Consider the following 22650-nt stretch of genomic DNA (forward strand, 5'->3'; position numbering starts at 1 on the left):
CTGGGTTAGCACAATATTAAAGTATTAACAGTGGGATGTCACTCAAGTTCCTATGTGTGTGAAGGCAATATAGCGTATTTTGAATGTTGCAGACAAAGAATGAAACATGTTTGTTTGCGTTTGTGTTATCTGTTAGTCTAAAAGTTACACTTCACAGTGACGCTACTGACTGTGATAGGATGTTGAGTCATTTTGAGTCATTGTGTGGAAATCACCCGCATACACCTGCTATTTATATTTAAAAACAAGTGTAGTCAGTTACGAAGAAAACACCTCCAATGTTGGCATTTCCGTTTTCAGCAGAACCTAATCATTATAATAGATCTCAATTTATTCATATGAAAAAAATAGTTGACCTTTACCTTTAAATTTGGAAGAACAAAAAGCAGACTGGCCTCAGGCTGAAGATGAATTGTACAATCACTACTCAAGTCCACAAGTTTTATGTAAATAATACACTTTAGCAAATAACAAAGTTTGTTTGCAACCACAGCGCACACCATCTGGTGACCTTCAGGTAGAATTCAGCTTTAAGGCACTTTTCATAAGCATAGAGTTAGTGTTGGGGTCATCACCAAGGACAACATAGACGTGACATGGTTCATTTCAAAAACCGCATTTAGGCCTAGACGGCTGGTGGTGTTTTATTTTATTTTTTTTTTAAATTTCCTTATGTCTTCCCACAGACATGTTGTATCAATTAGGCCCATGGTGCAGGAAACAGTTTACATTCTTTAAAGGACCAAAGAGCAGAATGACCCTCAGTTGGCCTTACAGTTTGACTTCTCAAGAGATTAAAAAAAAAAACCCACAAGAAAAAAAAATGCAGGAGCTGCATTATCACGGAAACTGGTTTGGTGGAGCTAAAAGGCTTTGGTGTGTTTCAGTCAACAGCCCAGCAGCGGTGACATAAAGGGAATCTAACATCAAGATCCCTGTTATGACATAAAAGAAAGACTGATTAGGAAGGCGTAGATTGGTATCTCAACAAAATTGCACAGCAAGAAACCATAGCAACTTGGAGATTTGGATCAGTTGGGAGGAATGATTTGAGCTTGTGAATGGCACAGTTTAAGACGTTGCATAACATATGAAGAGGTGAGGGAGGCTGAGGCAGTGCGAAAGTCAATACAGAGGCATCGTGGCGGGTGCAGACAAAAAAAGAGCTAAATTAAACTGCGTGAGTGATAGGTGAACCAGTAAAGGTGGTGGCAGGCGACGGGGAGACTTGAAGATATAAACGTTCCCACTGCTTCAGATAATTTGAAGTTTTGTAGATGAGAACGGTGTTTAGGCCAGACTGCTAGCCGCCTATGTGGGTGTGTCGGGGGAGCCAACGAGATGTGATCTTGTAAAGATATTGTTATAATATAAACATTAGGGTTGTGGCTCTGCCAGCTTTGCGTCTGGTAGTTTGTTTTCCATAGTCATGAAAAGTCACTGTGTTTAGACTGAGTATAGCCATCTGTCACAATCTGGGGTTTGACTGTGGATTCTAGCTTTATTTTTCTTTGTAGGATCTCCTCTGTCATGTTTGTTAATGTTTAGCTTTTTTCCCCTGTTATCTGAACTTTCTTCTACGTGTCTGCATGTGCTTTTTAAACCTCTCATTGCCATTTTTATTTTCTTGTGCAATAAGGTGGAATAATGTGTTTGCAATTTTCTAGAGATATCTTTTCACTGGTCAGTTAGTGTTTGGGATATAAAAGGGATCAAGTTAACATTTTGTCCTCAAAGTTGATGCGACAGAAGGAGGATAAATGTGCAAGGGTGAGGATTTGAGTGCCTTTGATGAGGGCTAAATTGTCAAGGCCGATTGACTGGGTCCGAGCATCTCCAAAACTGCAGCTCTGGTGGGGTGTTCCCAGTCTCCAGTGGTCAGTGTATCTACCAAAAGTGGTCCAAGGAAGGAATGGTGGTGAACCATGTGCTGCTGGTTCTGATAGAAAGGTGCCAGAATACAGAGTGCATCACAGTTTGGTGCATATGGGGCTGCATACCAGCAGACCAGTCAGAGTGACCATGGAAGAAGGTGGCCAGGTCTGAGGAATCATGCTTTTCCTTGGAAGGCCAGGTGTGTGTGTGTTGCTTACCGGGAGAATACCTGGCGCCAGGGTATAATATGGGAAGCAGGCAAGCTCTCTGAGGCAGTGGGATGCTCTGCTTGGAATCCTTGTTTCCACATGGACCCTACTTTGACATGTTCTACCAACCTAAGCATTGTTGCAGACCACGTGCACGCTTACAAGGTTTCCCCTGATGGTTGTGACTTCTTTCAGCAGAATAATGCGCTCTGGCACAAAGCAAAAATTGGTCAGGAATGATTTGAGGAGTACAACAATTAGTTTGAGGTGTTGGCTTGCCATCCAAATTCCCCAGATTTCAATTCAATTGAGCATCTGTGGCATGTGCTGGAGAAACAAGGATCTGTTGCTAACATCTTGGTGCCAGATACCACAGCACATCTTCAAGGCTCTAGTGGAGTCCATGCCTCGATGGGTCAGGCCTGTTTTGGTAGCAAAAGTAATTTGATGCTTGGTTTGTGTTTTTTATGTTTTTGAACTTATGTTAATCTTTTGAGTTAGCTCTAAGCTGTGTATCGTATTTACTCAGTTACAGATAGATGACAGATACATATACAGCTGTGCATTTAATGTCTGCCTCCATGTGTCTCCATGATTTTGTCTTCAGCTTTCACAATTTAACAACTTGGAGGGATATCATTAAGGGACAGGTAGGTTGGGATTGATGAAATCATCATTTAAAGGCTATGTATTTACGCAGGATATATTTTTCGGATATTAAAATTTGCGTGATCATCTGAAACATAATGCCACAGCAGCAGTCTCATTATATCTTGACAGTTTTGATATTGAAATTAATATTCATAATGTAATTGTTGCTCAAACTCATCAGTAGGACATATAAATCACACTTATTTCTAGATTTTTGTCCTGTGGATAAAAATAAAAGTCTTCATCCTTTTGCTTTCCATCTGCCAAAGTAAAGTTAATAGTCCCATTATAGTTAATGGATTGTTCTCATAGTTTATCCAGGGCATCCTTTTGCCTCTCCATTGTCTTTGGTTTCTGGGAAGCTGCTAATGGGACGCCAGCAAAGGATTAGGTAAACTGTTATGACTAAAAACAAAAGAGTGTCCTGTTAACAACAACAGCAAACAGACAGGAGAAGAATGACAAGGAAAGAATAAACAAATAAGCACAGACATTTTCACTTTGTCACAAAAATGTAATACAAAGAATGAAAGTTTGAAGAATAGAATCTGATATGTATTTTTCAAACTTTGTGTTTTAAGTTATTTAGGTATTACAAAACGGGGTGATTAAATGCAACGCGAATAAATCTGTTATGCAGTAAATGCAAAACTAATCAGCTGCTGCTAACAGCCACTTTACTGCCTTACCTTAAAGGAGGGTGTAATCAGTGTAAGTGCAAGCAAAGTGGATTTGGACTCCCAAGTGCTTTCTAATCAGCCTAGATCAAGTTCGCATGAACATATGATTGAATGCTTTTGTTGCACACGTTCTTTCCTAACCACAGACACGCTGCCGCACCTGAGCCCAAGTGAAAAAACCTTCCCCATTAGATTCAACTATTTTTAATACTTGCTTTTTGTTGCAAAAGCAATACACTGTTCAATGGTTAAAACAGATTTGTTTTCAACATGATATATGGATATAATGGATAACACACATGCATGCGCTTTGCTGACTGATCCTGCAGAGAAACAGGAAGGAAATGTTTGCTTATGCACAATCAGCTGATGACCGCAACAATGTTTCCTGTTCTAATGACCTTCTGACTGTACTGCAGGTCCACTGTCAGGCTGCAGTAACGTCTGTAGTGTATGAATGAGCCATTCATAGTGGCTTGCTGGAAAATGAGGATATCCACAGATGATTTATCAGAAGAAAGCAAGCTCAGCCAAGGGCATGATTTACCCAAATACCAGTCTGTTAATCTGTCTGCAGCCATAACACACCAACACAGAGCCGTCAAAGTATAGCGGTCTCAGTTTGAGGGTGACAGATGGTCACATGCTGCCATCAGCTGGTCAAAACATATACAGCACTTTTGCTGGTTGTATAAAAATGACTACTTACTGCAGTCATCCGTAAATAAGTCAGTGTTAATGGGTTAAAAATCTTTTTAAAGGCTACGCAATTAGCTTGAACACTAAGTAACTTGAGGGATATTTCTCCAGGCTTCTCGAAGAGCATTCAAAGCTCTTCTTTGGATGTTGGCTGCCTTTTACTCTGTTTTCTGTCCAGATGATCCTACACTGCTTTAGTAATGCTAAGGTCCGAGCTCTGGAGAGGCCAGTCCATCACTGATAGTGTTCCAATGTTCAGCATTGGTAGAGTGTTACGGATCATTGTCATGCTGAAAAATGCCAAACACCTTCCAGATGGTATTGCATGATGGATCAAAATCTGATTGTACTTTAATGCATTTACAGTTTTATCAGTTTTGACAAGATCCCCAACACCACTGGCTGAAATGCAGCCCCAAACCATGACAAAGTCTCCACCGTGTTTTACACATCGCTATGAATAACTGTTCGTATTAATCACTAAACCTGATGGTTCATGATTTTTGCTCTAGTTCTTGTGTAAATTGGCATACGTCATTCTTTTCTCTTTAATTCCTTGATTAAGAAAGGCTTCCTGACAGCCATCTTTCCACTGAGACCATTTCTGGTGTGTTGACAGGGCGCACACAGCTAAAGGGGAGGACAAAACAAAGACGAGGGTGACACTACACACAACATAACAAGGGGATATGACGCTCGAAACAGCCGTTTCGACACTGTGCTGAACTTCTTAAGCGGGGATGTTTCCAAACGCTTCTCCGAAGCGTGAGTCAAAACACCCAGATCACGTGACCACGCCTAGGATTTGGTGATCCAGTTCCTGCTTCTAGACATATCCAAGCGCAAACTCCCATTTTTTATTAACCAGAATCATTTGGACTTGTAATTACTGAATCAATGTTTTTTGAAGCGACAATTTTAATTAAATATGCGCATGCGTAAAAGAAAACAATACTCTATTTCATGGATTGTGAAAACTAGACAGAAGATTCTAGACTATCTAGAACACTATATAAGTATACAAAACCTATGTAATTTATATATCACAATATATAAATATCTTTTTTGAATGATTACTAGAATATAGATTGAAGAAAGCAAGAAGGAAAGAGACTGGTGGGTGCTCCATTCACTCCTATAAGCAGAAAGAGAGAGAGTTGCACACTTTCAACAGAAAATGTCATTTGTGGCATTAAGTGACTCCTCAATATATATTTTTTTTGGGGGGGGGGGGGGGGGCGCTTTTAAAAAAAAAAAATTCTCAAAAACAACTGGAGTTATGCAGGTTCACTATAACCAAAACTCCAGACTCACACTGAGTAAAACACAGTGTTACAATATGGAAAATCCATAGCAGTGTAAAGTTCGGGAAAGCTCCCTCATGGTTAGAGGTTGCTAAGCAGAGGATGAGTTAAACATGCCTGAAATGTATTTTTCCGATTGGTCAGAAAATGTGATCGACGTTAACTCCCAGAAAACTCAAACAAATATATCCAAAGTTTGAGGGCTGTGAGCAAAAAAACGAAGACAGCTGAACCCAAAACAGCTGTAATCCTGTGTGACTATTACAGTAAATACGGCAGTGTTTTCCCTCTGTTTTACTTAATGAATAGATTTATGGTGAAGAACGCGAACGTTAACAGATGGAGAATTTTGCTGATGACTACAGTCACAGATTGCGGTGTTTAACAGTCTCAGATTTTTTTTTCCTTGTTTGGGGGGAGATTTCTCCAAAACGTGATGATCAATTACTGACGGTTTGGTATAATAAGTAGCTTTGTGTGGAATCGTGCAGGGTTTGCCTGCGTCGTTGTTTCACAGAAAAATATCGAGATGTGGCGATAGCAAAGTGGGCCAGCAGGTGTCACTGTTGAGATGGAGTTCAGTGTTTCACGAAGCCTTGCTTTGCCCATCACTAGGGATGGGAAACAGGTGGGAACACAGATGTCAACAATCAAGAGAGACAAGACAGGACAAGAAGTTGAATCACAGACAGATAAAAAAAACTACAGACAAGGCATGAGAAGACAGAGGAAGCATGAAAACTAAAACGAGGGACAGAATACAAAACAGCCTTAACTGAGAACAGGTCAGTAAAAATAAGAAGACCTCAAGCTAGAAACACAAAACACAGAGAGAAAACTAATGAGAACCAGAACTACAGGCTAATCACTGAGGAATTACAACTAACTTGACACAAAGGGATATGAGACAAGAGACAAAAATGGCACTAGACCAGTCATGGAAATTCAAGGGATACAAGGATCAGAAATAAACTAAAACCCCAGATCTAGATGTGAAACAAACCCTTTGAATATCAATATACAGAAGAAATCCTGAAAATTAACAAAACTGAAAACACTGCATCCTAAACAGAGGGATCCTAACATCAACAAACTGGGATTAATTGATTTCATCTCAGGTTCCGTGTCAGTGTTTTGGTGGGTTAAACAGCCTTACATACTTTAACATGATAAACTAATTATTTTTTTCCACAAGAGCTTGGTCTATATATTTAATTTTTAAGCAACATAAGGAACACTACACTGTTTTGGGGTTTGTTTGTTTTGTTTTGTTTTTAGTTAGTGTTATCATTTTATTGCCATTATCGAGGCACTGCAGGCCCATAGAAGTACAAGGCACTGTAGTTGATGTGTTTTCTTTTTTTACGTTTGTGCTCTTATGTCTTCCACTTGTTCAGTTTCCTCAACTTTTTTGAGGAAACACTGAACAGCATGCCGAAATCTGCCAGATTATCTGCTAAAAACTCTTTGGGAATAACCATTTGTGGCTAATAATAATATTAATATTTTATACCAGTGGAACTGTCTCTCATGGCATTTTTTTTTTTTTTTTTTTTTTGGCAAATTCAAACACAAATTATGTGTTCAAGCTACAGGCCGCTATTAACAAAGTGCTTAAAGATGCAACTAAAAACGGTTTCTTTGCTAAACTGATGTCATGTGTGGACACAACACCCTTGAGTTAGGTGCCTGATTCATAGGTCTGTGTCAAGTTGTTCAACCAATCAGGACTGGACTGAAAACAAGTGACAAAAAACTTCGAGTGTCTGGCTACGTCGAAGCAAACTGTATATAAATGAGGTAGGCTAAATGCTTTTTCATATATTATTCAGAAAATAACCTATGAAAGCCTATGTAGAGAAGTAAAATATAAAGCTATAAAAGACTGCTGTTATCGTTATTGTTGTTGTTGTTGTTATTATTATTAGTGGTAGTACGCCTTTGTCACCAAGATTGCGCAAGAACTGACCGAATATCGCAGCACTAGGAGGAGTGAATAAACTGAGATCTTTTTAGAGCCTCGAGAAAAGAATAAAAGAAAAACCTGTTTCAATTTCCTTCCTCGGACCTGCCCACCCGTGCCTGCAGCCCACCTTCACGAATCGAGCACACCTATTAGGGGATGAGACTCAAACTTCCACGTTAACCAATCAGCTTTCTCGTTCACCGACGGCCTAGCAGTTGATTGGTTGAAAATCCAGCTTGTCAAGTCTGACTGCACTTGGACATTTCCGCCTTGTTATGTTTTGGTTTTTTTTTAACTACAGGGGCTTCCTATGAACATTGTGGGCTTCGTGTGGAGGTGAATCAGTGATCAGTAACTAATTTCGGGTTTTGATGAGGTACTTGAGTCTCGGTGACTTCTGAAATCCAGAGACATGTCGTCTTTAAGGTAAGCAGACTTTACATAAACCTCAAAATCCCTCAGTCTGAAAGTTTTTGAGTTTGTGTTAAGGCTGCATGATCGATAAATAAATAAAATTACGTCGGGTTATTTATTAATACGTTACGTTAGACTAGATTGTTGTTGATAATATTTTCTTTGCTGCGGGTTGTTGGAAGTTGAAAGAGTTTTCTGTTAAGTTACAGTTGTGTAATTGCGTGTTTTGCCATATCCACTCCTGTGTTGCTGATTGTGACATTAAGTCTGCTTTCTCAACATCCCAGAAATGTCTTCCGGCGCAGCTGGTCTTGTGATGAAAAGCTGGAGGGAAAAGTTGTTGTCATCACTGGAGCAAACACTGGCATCGGCAAAGAAACTGCCATTGATCTAGCAAAGAGAGGTTCGTCTGACTGAAATCATGAAATTTTAAACCTTTCTTAACTCTCAACTGTTTTTTTTTAAAGTGGGGATTATTTGTGTTACGTATCAGGATATGGAATTAGGAGGAAAAGGGAAATATTAGCAGGAAATGTTGACTTTTAGATGCACAGATAAAAGACTACAATGAAGTAAACCTTGGAGGAAACTCGTTCAAACCCCACATAGAAAGGCCTCACCTGACCAGCAGGTTCAAGGTCAGGACCTTCTTGCTGTGAGGCCACATTTGGATCCATTGCACACTCTGCTGCCTCTAAATTGGTTGCAGGTGCGGACGTGAATTTGGTTAATTCATGGATGGATGTTTCTGGCCATCCGTTGAGTATAAATCCATCCAGGGCATGGCGTGCCTCTCACCCTGTTCCCCCATAACCCTGAAGTGGATCAGCAATGGGGATCATAGTTACACACAAGATTTTGATAGTCCTAAAAGTTGGGAAATAATTTTTTTTTACTGCTGACAGTGTGTGCTTGTGTTAGATGCCTGTCTAGGGTTTACCCCGCCCTATGTCAGTTTGGACAGTCTCAATAGCAGTTGCCTCTGCCACCATGAGTCCTCCCTAGTTATTGCTAAGCTCCAATAGAACCGCGCCGTGCCATCAAGAAAATGATTACGATAAAAACTGTTTATTTAAACACAGATCTGCCAGTATTGATTCTCCTGTAGATAAATTATAAGGAAGGCTAACACAAGTTCTATTGTTCTGTGTAAATTCTGAGCATGACTCAGGCGTGGCAATCCTCCACTCCCATGATGTTGGTATCATTGTCGTGCAACATGTGGCTGTCAGGAAAAGTAGCTGAGTAATGGAACAATTTGGAACCAGTTCCTGATTTAGCTCTTTAGGCACAGTTCTTGTTTGGTATAGTAAAATTTTTCTTTAGTTTTAAAGTAAAATACAAGGACAAAATGAACTCAGACACAGAGCATGAAGCAATGTGTTAGTGTGTCTTAATTAGAAGAAAAAATGAATAGTCGTGGACAATTATTCAACAATAAGAAGCTGAATTTTTGCACCTACCTTAGTGGGTCTTCTTACAGTCATTTTATTAAATTGTCTTGTTTTGTCAGAACAAAAATATTAGTTACACACAGCCATTCACTCTTATAATGAAAAGGCTGTTTTCAGTGGTCACTTTAGTAGTTACACCTGTTCAAGTGCTTTTTCAAGCAAATATCTAATGAGCCAGTAACATGGCAGACAGCAGTATTAATGTTAATTAATATTTTAAAAAAAGTATTTTTGTATGTGGACATGGCTGAAAAGGCCAACTTTGGTATGTGGTGTAACAGGAGAATTACACAATTAAGGTTCTGCCCAGAAATTAGCAATTGTGTGCTTTTCATTTCGACAACAGTGTCTGAATAATTTTTAATCTGGGAAGGGTTAAAACGCCATTTCCAAACAATACGAAGTCCCTTATTTTATACTGAGAAAGATTATTAAAAAATATTCGGGACAGTTGCCAATTTTCTCAGGAGTGGATGTCCCAGAAAATTAGCGCCAAGGTTCAGTTCAGTTCTTTTTTTATTTCAAACATATACATTCACCAACGTTTCATAAAATCATTCCATATACCCCCTACCCCCTCAGGTTTACATCCTCATCATCTAAATTTGAACAACAAAAACGTATACAATGCCTTCAACTTAGAACATAACATCTCAAAAAAATATTTTCACATGTTCAACTAAAACTATATTTAGATTTGCTAATTTGCAGAAGAAAATAAACATGAGTTTGACTGCTGTCTTGGGTTAATTGCATTTTCTTGATTCTTATACTTATTTAATATTTCTTTTTTGAGTTGTATTTTAAACTGGTTTATATCACTAGTGACCTTTATTTCTTCTTTTAACTCGTTCCAGATTTTAACTCCCGCTATTGAAATAGACATCCTTTTCAATGTTGTTCTTACTCTTTGTAATTTTAAATTCCACTTCCCTCTAAAATTATACCTCCCTTCTCTTTCTAAGAACCATTTACTTATTTCGATTGGGAGCATCCCTTTCCTTACCTTATATATTATTTGCACTGTTTTAAACTTCACCAGATCCTGGAATTTTATAGCTTGCATCCTAATAAAGAGTGCATTTGTGTGAGCCCTATACCCCTCCTGATTTATTAGTCTAATGGCCCTTTTCTGCATTATGATTATAGTCTGAATATTACTTGTATATGGCGACCGTGGCTCAGGGGGTTGGGAAGCGCATCTGTAACCGGAAGGTCGCCGGTTCGATCCCCGGGCTCTCTGTCCTGGTCGTTGTGTCCTTGGGCAAGACACTTTACCCTACCGCCTACTGGCGCTATATAAGTCCAATCCATTATTATCATTATTATTATTATTATATGTATTTCCCCAAACCTCTACACATTAACTCATGTATGGTAATAGTAAAGCACAATATAACATATACAATGTTTTCCTATCCAGAAACTGTTTTACTTTCCCCAAGACAGCAATGCCCCGTGCTAACTTTCCCCTCACATAAGTGATGTGTGATTTCCAACAGGCCTTTTGATCAGTGATCACACCAAGAAATCTTATGGCATTAACCCTTTCTAGATATATATTATCGACACAAATTTCAATGTTAATGTTTTTCTTATAGTTTCCGAATAACATAAATTTTGTTTTATTTAAATTTAAGGACAATTTGTTTCTATCAAACCACTTGTTTAATATCTTCAACTCCTGTGTGATCACCTCCGGTCATGCAAGGTCATGCAAAGCTCAGAGAAATTGCAAAAAACCCAAGAGCTACATCTCCAACTCTGTGTTTCTTTGCTAGACATGCTGTGGTGCTGCTTGTTTGTCGGTCTTTCTGCCTGTTACTTTAAAAAAAAAAATCTTGCTTTTGCAGTTCACTATATGTACTACAAAAGCATACGTGACTATATGTGCCTTTGGGTATCTCAGACAGATTAGTTTCAGTTTTTTTTGTGTGTTTGTCTTTTCCGAGAAATGTGGTTGTTTCTGATATCTTAAGTGATTATTGGTCTTTCTTACTGTCCCCATTAAAAGCTTCGCAAGTTATGAAAAATGTAATGTGCACATTTTGTCATGAGAGGGCACTCTCCACCCACTGAACTACACCTTGCTTTTATGTATTTTCGCCATGCATTCAGTGCATGTGCTGTTTTAACTCCCGTCTTTTATTTTTCTTTGTAGGGGCAGAAAAGGTGATCATAGCATGCAGGGACATGGAGAAAGCAAACGCAGCCGTGAAAGACATCATCGAAAGCTCAGGCAATGAACATGTCGTTTGCATGAAACTTGATTTGTCAGACAGCAAGTCTATACGAGAATTTGCTGAAGCCATCAACAAAGGTAAAATGATTCTCTGGCTAAAGAAACATCCATGTGAACACACATGAAAAGTTGCATATTTTTAAACCCCCCCCCCCCCCCCTTTATTTTTTTCTTTTACTTTTTTCTACAGACGAGCCAAAGCTGAACATCCTCATCAACAATGCAGGTGTGATGGTCTGTCCCTTTGGGAAAACAGCTGATGGTTTTGAGATGCAGATCGGTGTCAATCACCTGGGTAAATAAAATCAGGCCTCAGTCACACCTGGCCTGACTTATACATTAGTACCGACTAATCCTTCTCCAGACTTTTTGATTTGGGGGGAGAGATTTGACAAATGAAGTTGTACCCAAAACAATTAGCACGTCCCAGGACATTTCCAAGATTTCTTTAAATGGGGTGAAAGAAATCAGAAAATAATATCTCAGGTAAAACTCAAACGGAAGCACACAAAACTGGTTGAAAATTCTTTAAAAGGTTTTTAATAGAGTTAATAAATTACAGTCTGCTTATGACAGGAAATATTTAATTTTACTCAGTGGTACAAGTAAATAACAGTGCCTCACATCCTAAATGACTCGAGGAGTGGTAGGCAGTGGCTTCAAACCACTCTGACCCACAGTGCTATGCAAAAGTCTTAACCCACACCTTCCACTTCCACTCCCTTCTATATATTCTTCTCCCAAGGAAGCAGACTTTTGTATTTTTATTATTATTTTTTTGGACCTATAAATCATTCAAATATAAAAACGGACTCAACTTAACAAAGAGCCACTTTCGAATAGTATCTTTTGCCACTTTTTTTTTGCAAACAGTCTGTCACAGTAACACATAATTTCTTCCCGTTTTTTAGCTCTATCTGCAACAAAATGCCAAAGATGACACAATTTGACAGGCATAAAATTATATTTGTGTACCAACAAGGTGATTCCCAAACATTTAAAAGTCAAAAACTTACTATGAGCATTGGCCCAAGACATTTTTTTTTTTTTAATGGTATCGTATGAACTTGAGTGCAATTTCCATCCGTGGCTGCATTAACATGTCAACACAATTTTGAGGGTTGCGTTCAAATTTCAGGTTGGAGTAGTCCCACCCCTTTTGACTTGCCCCTCCCATCAGCTGTCAAATCCTTCAAAAGGTCACAAATGCATAGAATTTTTCAATACTCATTTCGTGATGTTGAAGTTGGATCTGACGCTTAAGCCTAAATGCAACACTTCTTTCATAATCAGCATTTTTATGACTTTACTGCAGAACAGTAAAGTTTAAGCACATGCTTTAGATATGACAGACAGACATGAAGTAAAAGGTCAACTTCCTGCGACAATATGTCCTGATTCCAGCTTTTGGAATCAACTGATTCCGGAACCACTGATCATCAGTTGAAATGTTGTTTCCAACATGAATTTGTGTTAACTGACCATTAACATAATGCAACACTGGACAAACATGAGATGTCTCACCAAAATTTTACACATCACAGGTGTCCTCGTGGTTATTATAGAAATGTAGTTTTTAAAAAAGGGTTTTGCCCTTTTAATTATATTTAGGAAAATAACTTCACACATCATAAGTCTGATAAACATGCCCCACCAAAAGAAACAGACTCAAAACTTTTAACTGACATCTCGCACTTTTTAATTTGATGTTTTTGTGCAGAATTAGTGCAGCAGGATAGCATTCCTCTTGAAATAACAGGAGCCCCTTGTGTTGTTTGTTATTTAGTTTAACGTAATTAAAATATAAGCTGTGGGTGGTCTTTGTAACACATTCTGTCTTATGGTATTTATTTGATGTAGTACATTTATTGTGAAAGTCTTTACCAAGTTAAGGTAAGTATTTTGGTAAGTACAGTATTTCGTAATTAGTGAAGTGTCACTATTTCCAAATACCTTACCCTCACTCTGTTTTCTGAAACTGAAAATTGGATTTTTAAGTCATATTTCCTCCTCCTCCAGGTCACTTCCTGTTGACATATTTGTTGCTTGACCTGATTAAAAAGTCGGCACCAGCTAGGATTATCAATGTATCTTCCATGGCTCACTCCTGGGGCTCCATAAATCTAGAGGACCTCAACAGTGAGAAGCATTACAACAAGAATAAAGCCTATGCTCAAAGCAAGCTAGCCAACGTCCTCTTCACCCGATCACTGGCTAAACGATTAGAAGGTAAATAATGCACCTTACACGCTGTCATTTCTTTCTTTTAATTTGCCAGTTTTCTGTTCAAATCAAATCCATGACTAGTAGCTTTACTGTTGGTGATTTCATTCACTTTTTCCTTACTTTTAGGCACAGGAGTGACGACCTACTCTCTCCATCCTGGAGTTGTTCAGACTGAGTTAATTCGTCATCTGAATGGTGTCCAGCAATTCTTCATGAAGATGGTCAGTCCTTTTACCAAAAACTCTGTCCAGGGAGCGCAGACAACAATTTACTGTGCTGTTGACCCATCATTAGAGAAGGAGAGTGGCGGATACTACAGGTACACTTTTTGCTGTAACACACAGAAATTATATTGCAGCTTGTTACACATAATCTAGTAGCATATTAATACAGCGGCTTTCAACACTTAGTAGTTTTAGACCAATGAAAGGTAAACATGATGTTTAACTCATCAGCTCAGAGTAAAGAGTACTTTCTCAGATTTTGCAATCTGGAAACTAAATCAGATGAACAGTAAAGATATTTGCCATGAAGCAGTTATTTAAAGGTGTGAAATATGAAGCGAGATAAATGTCCAGTTAAAGTCAGAGTTTTCTGTGTCCCAAAAGTGTCTCTCTTTTAACCTGGACAAATCACTGTGATGACTTAAGCTGAAAACATGTTCAAGGTTTTAGTGAAAAATGTAATGCATTTAATACCATGTTTTAAATGCAATATAGATTCCCTGGTAGGTGAATACATGTCATATGTGGAACTTAGACGTGAATTACTAACATCACAAATGAAGCTAAGCTGCAACGTTACAGCAGTGTAAACTGTGCACATATTGTCACCTGAATGTGCTTCAATTCATTTGGCAATGCAGAAAACGTATGCATGTTTGTATACTTGATTCAAATCTGCTGCAAAGTCTCATTTTACACTCCTGGCAAAGCAGCTCCTAGAACACAGAATAGAATAGGATTTCCTCATTGTTACAGTAACATTTACAACAAAATTAAGTGCAATCTCAAGAGTGTAAAGATCATTAACAGCAGTCTATAAACTGTAAACTATAAACTGTAAAAAAAAAAAAAAAACTATGTAAGATAAATAATACAAAAGCAACCTGTCTCTATTCTCTCAAATTGCACAACCCCTAATTACACCGATCACATTCAAGTGGACATTGTAGCATTTTAATGCTTTTTATAGCTCTGAGAAAAAAACTGCTATTCAGTCCTTCTGTCCTTTCTCTAACTGCACTGTCTGGCAGATGGTAAGAGTTCAGCAAGTAGGTGACCAGGGTGAGATGTATCCATTATGAAATTTTTAGAATGAGAATCACTTTTATTGCCAAGTTTGTACACAGTGTCATGGTGCAAAAAATATTGTTAAGGTTCAAATATTAAGGAAGGAGAGTACAAACAACCCTGGTCCAGAAGAGCTTGGTCAAACAATTGATTTTAATGAAATACACGCGTGGGAAGATCACTCCGTACGCAGACAGCCCTTGATCTTCGACTAATCAAAACATAAACAGATATTTTATACCATCAGGGTTTGAATTTAATGACGCCCCCTCATGCGTCATCAGATACAATATATGCATACGTCAATTCAAAACCACAATGACTTTTAACACAGTTTGAAAAGAACAAACCTGCAATTTCCTGTCAACTTAGTCTTTCTGAAACACACACACTGTTTAAACATCTGAATGCAATATCAATGCTGTAGATAATATTATTAATGCAATGGTAATGATGATGATTATTAACAATAGCAGTAAAATTTCCCTGATCTCCACAATATATATAATATATACAACTTTATATAAATATTACAAATAAGTACACAGAAAAGGAGTGTATACAAACTACCTACAGATATAAATATTATAATGTATTAGATATTATAACTATAATGTTTAATATTTAAAGGAGAGCACACATTTGTTAAGATTAAAATGTCCATTCTGCCACACTAGATCTCAAGTTCAGCAGTTTTTTGTGGCAATTTAGATTGATCATTTAACCTGTCCCCACCAACTGCATGTCTTTGGACTGTGGGAGGAAGCCGGAGTACCCAGAGAGAACCCACGCAAACATGGGGACAACATGCAAACTCCAGACAGAAAGACCCCGGCCTGATGGTGGAATTGAACTTAGGACCTTCTTGCTGTGCGGCAACAGTGCTAACCCACAATTTGCAGGCAAAATATATGAAATAACAGCTTCTCTCCATTAAAGAAAGTCGGAAGCAAAATGAATTATTCAAATGAAACGCAGAACAGAAAGTATTTAAAAACTGCAGGATTGTATTTTTTGATTTTGTTAAATAAATAAAAAAGTGTAGATTATTCTACATTATTTGGTTACAACTGAATATTAAATTCCTAAAACATTTTTAATGGCAAACTTTTGATTCATTGGATGTTCTTCATGCTTGCTAGTGTACAAATTTAGAAAAAGAAGCCACTGTTAATGTTGATTTATAGTCTTTAAGCAACAGTGGCTGACAAGCAGAGTGTTATTTGCTCAGTAGATGTTAACAAACATAAAATGTTCGTGTTACACAAGTGAACAAAGTGCTCACGTGATACATCCTTGCTTACAGTGACTGTGCTCCTGCTAACTGTTCTGCGGCTGCCAAAGATGACAACGTGGCGGAGAAGCTGTGGGAGCTGAGCTGTAGTTTGCTCTCTTTAACGTGGGACTGAGACATTCAGAACTGAAAATAAAATCCTGGCAGTGTATTCTGTTTCTTTATTACCTGATGATTTCATTATAATGTAGGCCACGACAATCTTTAAACACTTCATTTTTATCTCAACAACACAGCTGTAAAACTTTATTCTGCACGCTGCACAGTTCTGACGTTTTATTTGTTCCTTGGAAATAATTTATTATGGTCACATTTGCCTTTCACTCACACAGTGAAACTGGTAACTACACTGTAATTCTGTGAATAGCAAGTGTAAGATCAGTGGAAAGCTTATAATACTGATTTATAAAAAATTAAAAGAAGCTTAAATATTTGGTTTATCAATGTTTAATACAAGGTTTGTAATTAATTGGATAATATCTGCATGATAATTCATAATAGACTGCAGTCTTGTCTACATTGTTTACAGAAACTTTTCTTTTTACTTTCTGACATTAAACAGACTTATGGAGAGCATTCATTTGTTTCTGTCTGCTTTCAAAAAAATGTTTAGGTTAATTGTGTTATCGCCAGTATTATATTAGTCAACTGGATCAATATCACCTAAATTTTTACGGCCTCATTAATCCATAAAAGGATTTATAGTCTAGTTTTTTGCAATAAACAGATCTTATAATTGTTAGCTACACACAGTTGTTAATGCAATTTTCTTTACAGTAAGCTTACTGTAAATAACAGTTACAGTTACTTCACTGTAGATAGACAAACACACAGCAAAAATAAATAAATGTGCAGTAACTACTGTAAATGTAAATTTCTGTGAAATCCCGTCAAAGCAAATTTATAGAAAATGCTGTTTCAGCAGGATGTAAAAAGTGCTTACAAAGACGATTCCTGTGAATCCTTTTACAGCTAATTACCCGCATCCATCTGGCAGTAAATTGCTGTAATATTTACAGCAACCTGTTTACAGTGTGTGACGCTTTCAAGATGCTTAAAGTTTAATGGTTATATGTGGCCACAAAAAACTAAACAAAAAATTTGTTTTTTCACTTTCAATAAAATAAATTTTAATCAGTATGCCTGTTATGCTTTAATGTCTGATATTGTGTGACAATCAATGTTTTTCTCCAAAAATGAGTGTTCATTTCATTCACCAATAATTGTCTTTTTTTTTCTGACGAAAACAGGATAACTATGATCACATGTATTGACAGTTTTGTCAACGAATAAAAATGAGGTCGAATCAGAACTAACTGAGCTGTATAGAAAATCGGGGCGAGTTTGGAAGTGATCAAATCAAAAGTAATTTCCTTGTTCAGAAAGGTTAGACCGGTGTTGTGCCAAACAGTGATCATCTGAAAGAAAGTGATTGCCACCCATGGGAGCGCGCACAGCTGCTTAAAGCTGTAGCGCCCAGATTACTTACAACTACTTCCGTGCAACTGATATAAGGTGCGGTAAGCTGAACACAGCTTCAACTGTCTGTTGAAAAATAGTAACGCGACCACACCACATTTTCTTGTTAGTAAGGGTAACAGCGTTGTAATGATAGGAATAGTAATTAGTTAGATTACTTGTTACTGTAAAAAGTAATTCCATTAGTAACACCGTTACTTGTAACGCTGTCATTCCCATCACTGGTACCAAGACATTGCCAGCGTTAGACAGTAGTAGCGGGTTATTTGGACTTTCAGTATAATACTGTACAATAGTTAAAAAGCTACTGTCTGTGAACTGCGTGTGCACCAATCTTTTTTTTTTGTTTTTACCTGTGAATCATTCAAATATAAAAACTGACTCAACAAAGAACAACTTTTAAATAGTATCTTAGGCACTTTTTTTGCAAGCAGCCTGTCACAGTAACACATGAGGGGGAGTGCAATTAAAATGGATGGATTTCTAGTGTGGTTCCCCAGCTGCACCAAGGCCGATCAGCAAGCACTCCAGCGGGTGGTGAAAGAAGCTGGCAGAATTATTGGAACAAGTCTGCCAGAGATCAGTAATATCTTCCCCACTCGCTGTCTGAGGAGGGTGCACAGTATCCTGCGGGACCAACATCACCCTGCGCGCCACCTTTTCCATCTGCTGCCCTCAGGGAGAAGGTACAGGTCTATACAGGCCAGAACATCCAGACTGGCCAACAGCCTGTATCCACAGGCTGTGAGGCTCCTGAACTCTCTGCCCCCCTCTCACGGACAATAACCATATCCAACTTCTTAATAGCAATGAACTGGTCTGCATTGGTGCATCATATCTTTATTCTCTTCCCCCTCCTGCCCCCCCCCCCTCTTTCTTAAATAGATAACTATCATATCTGATATCATATCTCACAGTACAATAATATTGAATGGGTTGCATTGTTGTATTTTGTCATGTTTCTCAGGTCTTTGTCTGAATTTCTACGAACATTATTGCTAAGGATTGTCTTATTGCATTGGAGTCACACTGGGTTAAATATGTACACTTGGGTTTTAAGGGGTATTTATTATTTTTTTCTTCTTTTTTTGGGGTTGTATGGAAGCCCCAAACGCAATTTCATTGTTCTTGACAATGACAATAAATAAATAAATACTTAAATAAAATGTTGTTTCCAACATTTCCAACCGCAGACAATGAATCCCTGTTAACTGACCATCAACATAATGCAACACTGGACAAACACGAGATGTGTCATCAAAATTTTACACATCACAGGTATGCTCATAGTCCATCCATCCATTTTCTTCCGCTTATCCGGGGCCGGGTCGCGGAGGCAGCAGCCCAAGGAGAGAAGCCCAGACCTCCCTCTCCCCAGCCACCTCCTCCAGCTTGTCCGGGGGCAGCCGAGAGATATAATCTCTCCAGCGAATGGCTGAACTTCTCACCCTATCTCTAAGGGAGAGGCCCATTTCCGCCACTTGTATCCGCGATCTCGTTCTTTCGGTCACTACCCACAGCTCGTGACCATAGGTGAGGGTAGGGACGTAGATCGACCAGTAAATTGAGAGCTTCGCTTTTACACTCAGCTCCCTCTTCACCACAACAGACCGGTACAGCGTCCGCGTCACTGCGGCCGCAGCACCAATCCATCTGTCAATCTCCCGCTCCTTTCTCCCGTCACTCATGAACAAGACCCCAAGATACTTAAACTCTCTTAAACTCTCACTTGGGGCAGGAACTCGTCCCTGACCTGGAGTGGTCACTCCACCCTTTTCGGGCTGAGGACCATGGCCTCAGAATTGGAGGTGCTGATTCTCATTCCCACTGCTTCACACTCGGCTGTGAAACGTTCTAAGGCGAGCTGGAGGCCATTACCCATTAAGCTAACAGAACCACATCATCCGCAAAAAGCAGAGATAAAATCCTGAGACCACCCACGTGAAAGCCTTCCGCCACTTGGCTACATCTAGAAATTCTGTTCATAAAAATCATGATCAGAATCGGTGGCAAAGGGCAGCCCTGGTGGAGCCCATCACCCACAAGGAATGAGTCAGACTTATTGCCGGCTATGCAGACCAAGCTCTTGCAATGGTTGTATAGGGACTTAATGGCCCATAGCATTGGGTCAGACACCCCATACTCCTGGAGCACCCCCCACAGGACCCCCCGAGGGACACAATCAAATGCGTTCTCCAAGTCCACAAAACACATGTAGACTGGTTGGGCAAACTCTCATGCACCCTCAAGTATCCTTGAGAGGATGAAGAGCTCATCCAGTGTTCCATGACCAGGACGAAAACCGCATTGTTCCTCCTGTATCCAAGGTTCGACTAACGGACGAACTGTCCTCTCCAGCACCCTGGTATAGACTTTCCCTGGGAGGCTGAGGAGTGTGATTCCCCTGTAGTTGGAACACACCCTCCAACCCCCCTCCCCAACCCCCCCCCCCCCCCCCCCCTCTTAAAGATGGGAACCACCACTGTGGTCTGCCCCTGATCTCCACGCTACATTGTAGAGGCATGTCAACCAAGACAGCCCTACAAGATCCAGAGCCTTCAGGAACTCGGGGCGGACCTCATCCACCCCAGGGGCTATGCCACCAAGGAGTTGTTTAACTGCCTCAGTGACCTTGCCCCCAGAGACTGGCGGGTTATCCCCTTCGTTCCCAGACTCTGCTTTCTCCAAGGAAGACATGCCAGTGGGATTAAGGAGGTAAGTATTTCTTCCACCGCTCGACAATTTTCTCAGTCGAAGTCGAAGTCCACAGCGCTCCGCCCACACTATACATAGTGCAGGTAGAACACCGCTTTTGGGACAATCCATGTCCCAATTGCCAGTCTTGGTAGCCCGGGATCGGTCCGCCAGGACCTCGCTCCTGGCTGCTGCCTGGCTCACAATGCACCCACTCATGGTTATTATAGAAATGTAGTTTTTAAAAAAGGATTTTGCCCTTTCAATTGTATTTAGGGAAATAACTTCACACATCATAAGTCTGATAAACATGCCCCACCAAAAGAAACAGACTCAAAACTTTTAACTGACATCTCGCACTTTTTAATTTGATGTTTTTGTGCAGAATTAGTGCAGCAGGATAGCATTCCTCTTGAACGTAATTAAATCATAAGGTGTGGGTGGTCTTTGCAACACATTTTCTCTTATGGTATTTATTTGATGTAGTACATTTATTGTAAAAGTCTTTAACAAGTTTGGGATACAGTATTTCGTATTTAGTAAATTGTTACTATTTCCAGATACATTAACTTCACTCTATTTTCTGAAACTGAAAATTGACAATTTTAAAGTCATATTTCCTCCTTCTCCATTTACTTCCTGTTGACATATTTGTTGCTTGACCTGATTAAAAAGTCGGCACCAGCTAGGATTATCAATGTATCTTCCATGGCTCACTCCTGAGGTTCCATAAATCTAGAGGACCTCAACAGTGAGAAGCATTACAACAAGAATAAAGCCTATGCTCAAAGCAAGCTAGCCAATGTCCTCTTCACCTGATCACTGGTTAAACGATTAGAAGGTAAATAATGCACCTTACACGCTGTCATTTCTTTCTTTTAATTTGCCAGTTTTCTGTTCAAATCAAATCCATAACTAGTAGCTCTACCGTTGGTGATTTCATTCACTTTTTCCTTACTTTTAGGCACAGGAGTGACGACCTACTCTCTCCATCCTGGAGTTGTTCAGACTGAGTTATGTTGTTATCTGAATGGTGCCCAGCAATTCTCCATGAAGATGATCAGTCCTTTTACCAAAAACTCAATTTAAAACACAATTTACTGTGCTGTTGACCCATCATTGAAGAAGGAGAGGGGCGAATACTACAGGTACACTTTTGGTGTAACACATGGAAATAATATTGTTACTTGTCATTACCTAGTAGCGTATTAGTACAGTGGCTTTCACCATTTGTGGTTTTGAAAGTTAAACATGATGTTTTGCAGCAGCTTATTGGCTTAGAGTAAAGGATACTTTCTCAGATTATGCAATTCAATATGAAGCAAGATAAATGTCCTGTTAAAGTAGATTTTTCTGTGTCACAAAAGTGTCCCTCTTTCAACCTAGCTAAATCACCGTGGTGACCTACGCTGAACATATAAGCTATTCGAAAACAGATTATGTTCAAAGTTTGGATGAAAAATGTAATACATTTAATACCATTAAGTGTGATATCAAGAGTGCAAAGATCATTAACAGCAGTCTATAAACTGTAAACTATATATATATATATATATATATATATATATATATATTGCGGTTAGTGAGAGTTTGGAGACAGTTTGGAGGTTTATGAGAGTGAGGAGAGAAAGTCAGGAGAGAATGGAGCCAGCTAGGAAGAGGAGGATGTCCTCCCCTGTGTGGGAACATTTTGATCTTATTCCTCCCAACAAGGTATGTGAATTTCCACAGAAGATGGATTTTCATAATACTGATGGTGCAATAAAACCTATGTTAGGCTGTCTGTACTTTTGTACAAGGTGAGGTGTTTGCTATGTGCCAGGGAGCTGGGATATAACAACAACACCTCATCCATGCTTAGGCACTACAGAGCTTTGCATGAGAATAAGGGGAACACCGATTGTGGAGCAAGACCAGGTGAGCCATCAAATGCCATGATACTATAGCATGCTGTAATGTTACTAAATGATATAACAATATCATACAATGCAATAAGTGACGTGTGTGATATTTAAATTTGTGCTTTGTTTTTATTGTCTTTCCATACTGCCAGCATAAATATACACAGTATACTGCCATCACTACAATATAGATGTTTTACACACTCCTTTTGTTGTTGACATTTACAGGCTGTGTGCAAAATGCCACACTCTTCAAATTCATACCAGCTA

The 22650-nt window shown here is 39.0% G+C and overlaps 1 protein-coding gene across 2 annotated transcripts; it reads left to right on the plus strand.

Annotated features, from left to right (window-relative positions):
* The first annotated feature begins 6041 nt into the window (after positions 1-6041).
* rdh12l (retinol dehydrogenase 12, like) lies at positions 6042-16884 on the plus strand. Of its 2 annotated transcripts, XM_026180170.1 has the most exons (9): positions 6042-6203; positions 7119-7218; positions 7686-7810; positions 8086-8201; positions 11414-11572; positions 11685-11789; positions 13514-13723; positions 13847-14039; positions 16319-16884. In XM_026180170.1, the coding sequence occupies exons 3-9, from the start codon at positions 7797-7799 to the stop codon at positions 16419-16421; spliced, it is 900 nt and encodes a 299-aa protein (XP_026035955.1). In that variant the 5' UTR covers positions 6042-6203; positions 7119-7218; positions 7686-7796; the 3' UTR covers positions 16422-16884. The 2 variants fall into 2 exon arrangements, with proteins under 2 accessions (XP_026035955.1, XP_026035954.1); XM_026180169.1 differs by lacking the exon at positions 7119-7218.
* Positions 16885-22650: the final 5766 nt, after the last annotated feature.

The sequence above is a fragment of the Astatotilapia calliptera genome, chromosome 9 (assembly GCF_900246225.1).
Source record: "Astatotilapia calliptera chromosome 9, fAstCal1.2, whole genome shotgun sequence".
In the NCBI taxonomy this organism is placed as follows: Eukaryota; Metazoa; Chordata; class Actinopteri; order Cichliformes; family Cichlidae; genus Astatotilapia; species Astatotilapia calliptera.

What these genes read in the sequence shown, in the direction of transcription:
- rdh12l (XM_026180170.1), top strand. An exon ending in CATTGATCTAGCAAAGAGAG is followed by an intron (nt 8,202 to 11,413) that starts GTTCGTCTGACT and finishes TTTTCTTTGTAG; the next exon opens with GGGCAGAAAAGGTGATCATA. An exon ending in ACTGGCTAAACGATTAGAAG is followed by an intron (nt 13,724 to 13,846) that starts GTAAATAATGCA and finishes CCTTACTTTTAG; the next exon opens with GCACAGGAGTGACGACCTAC.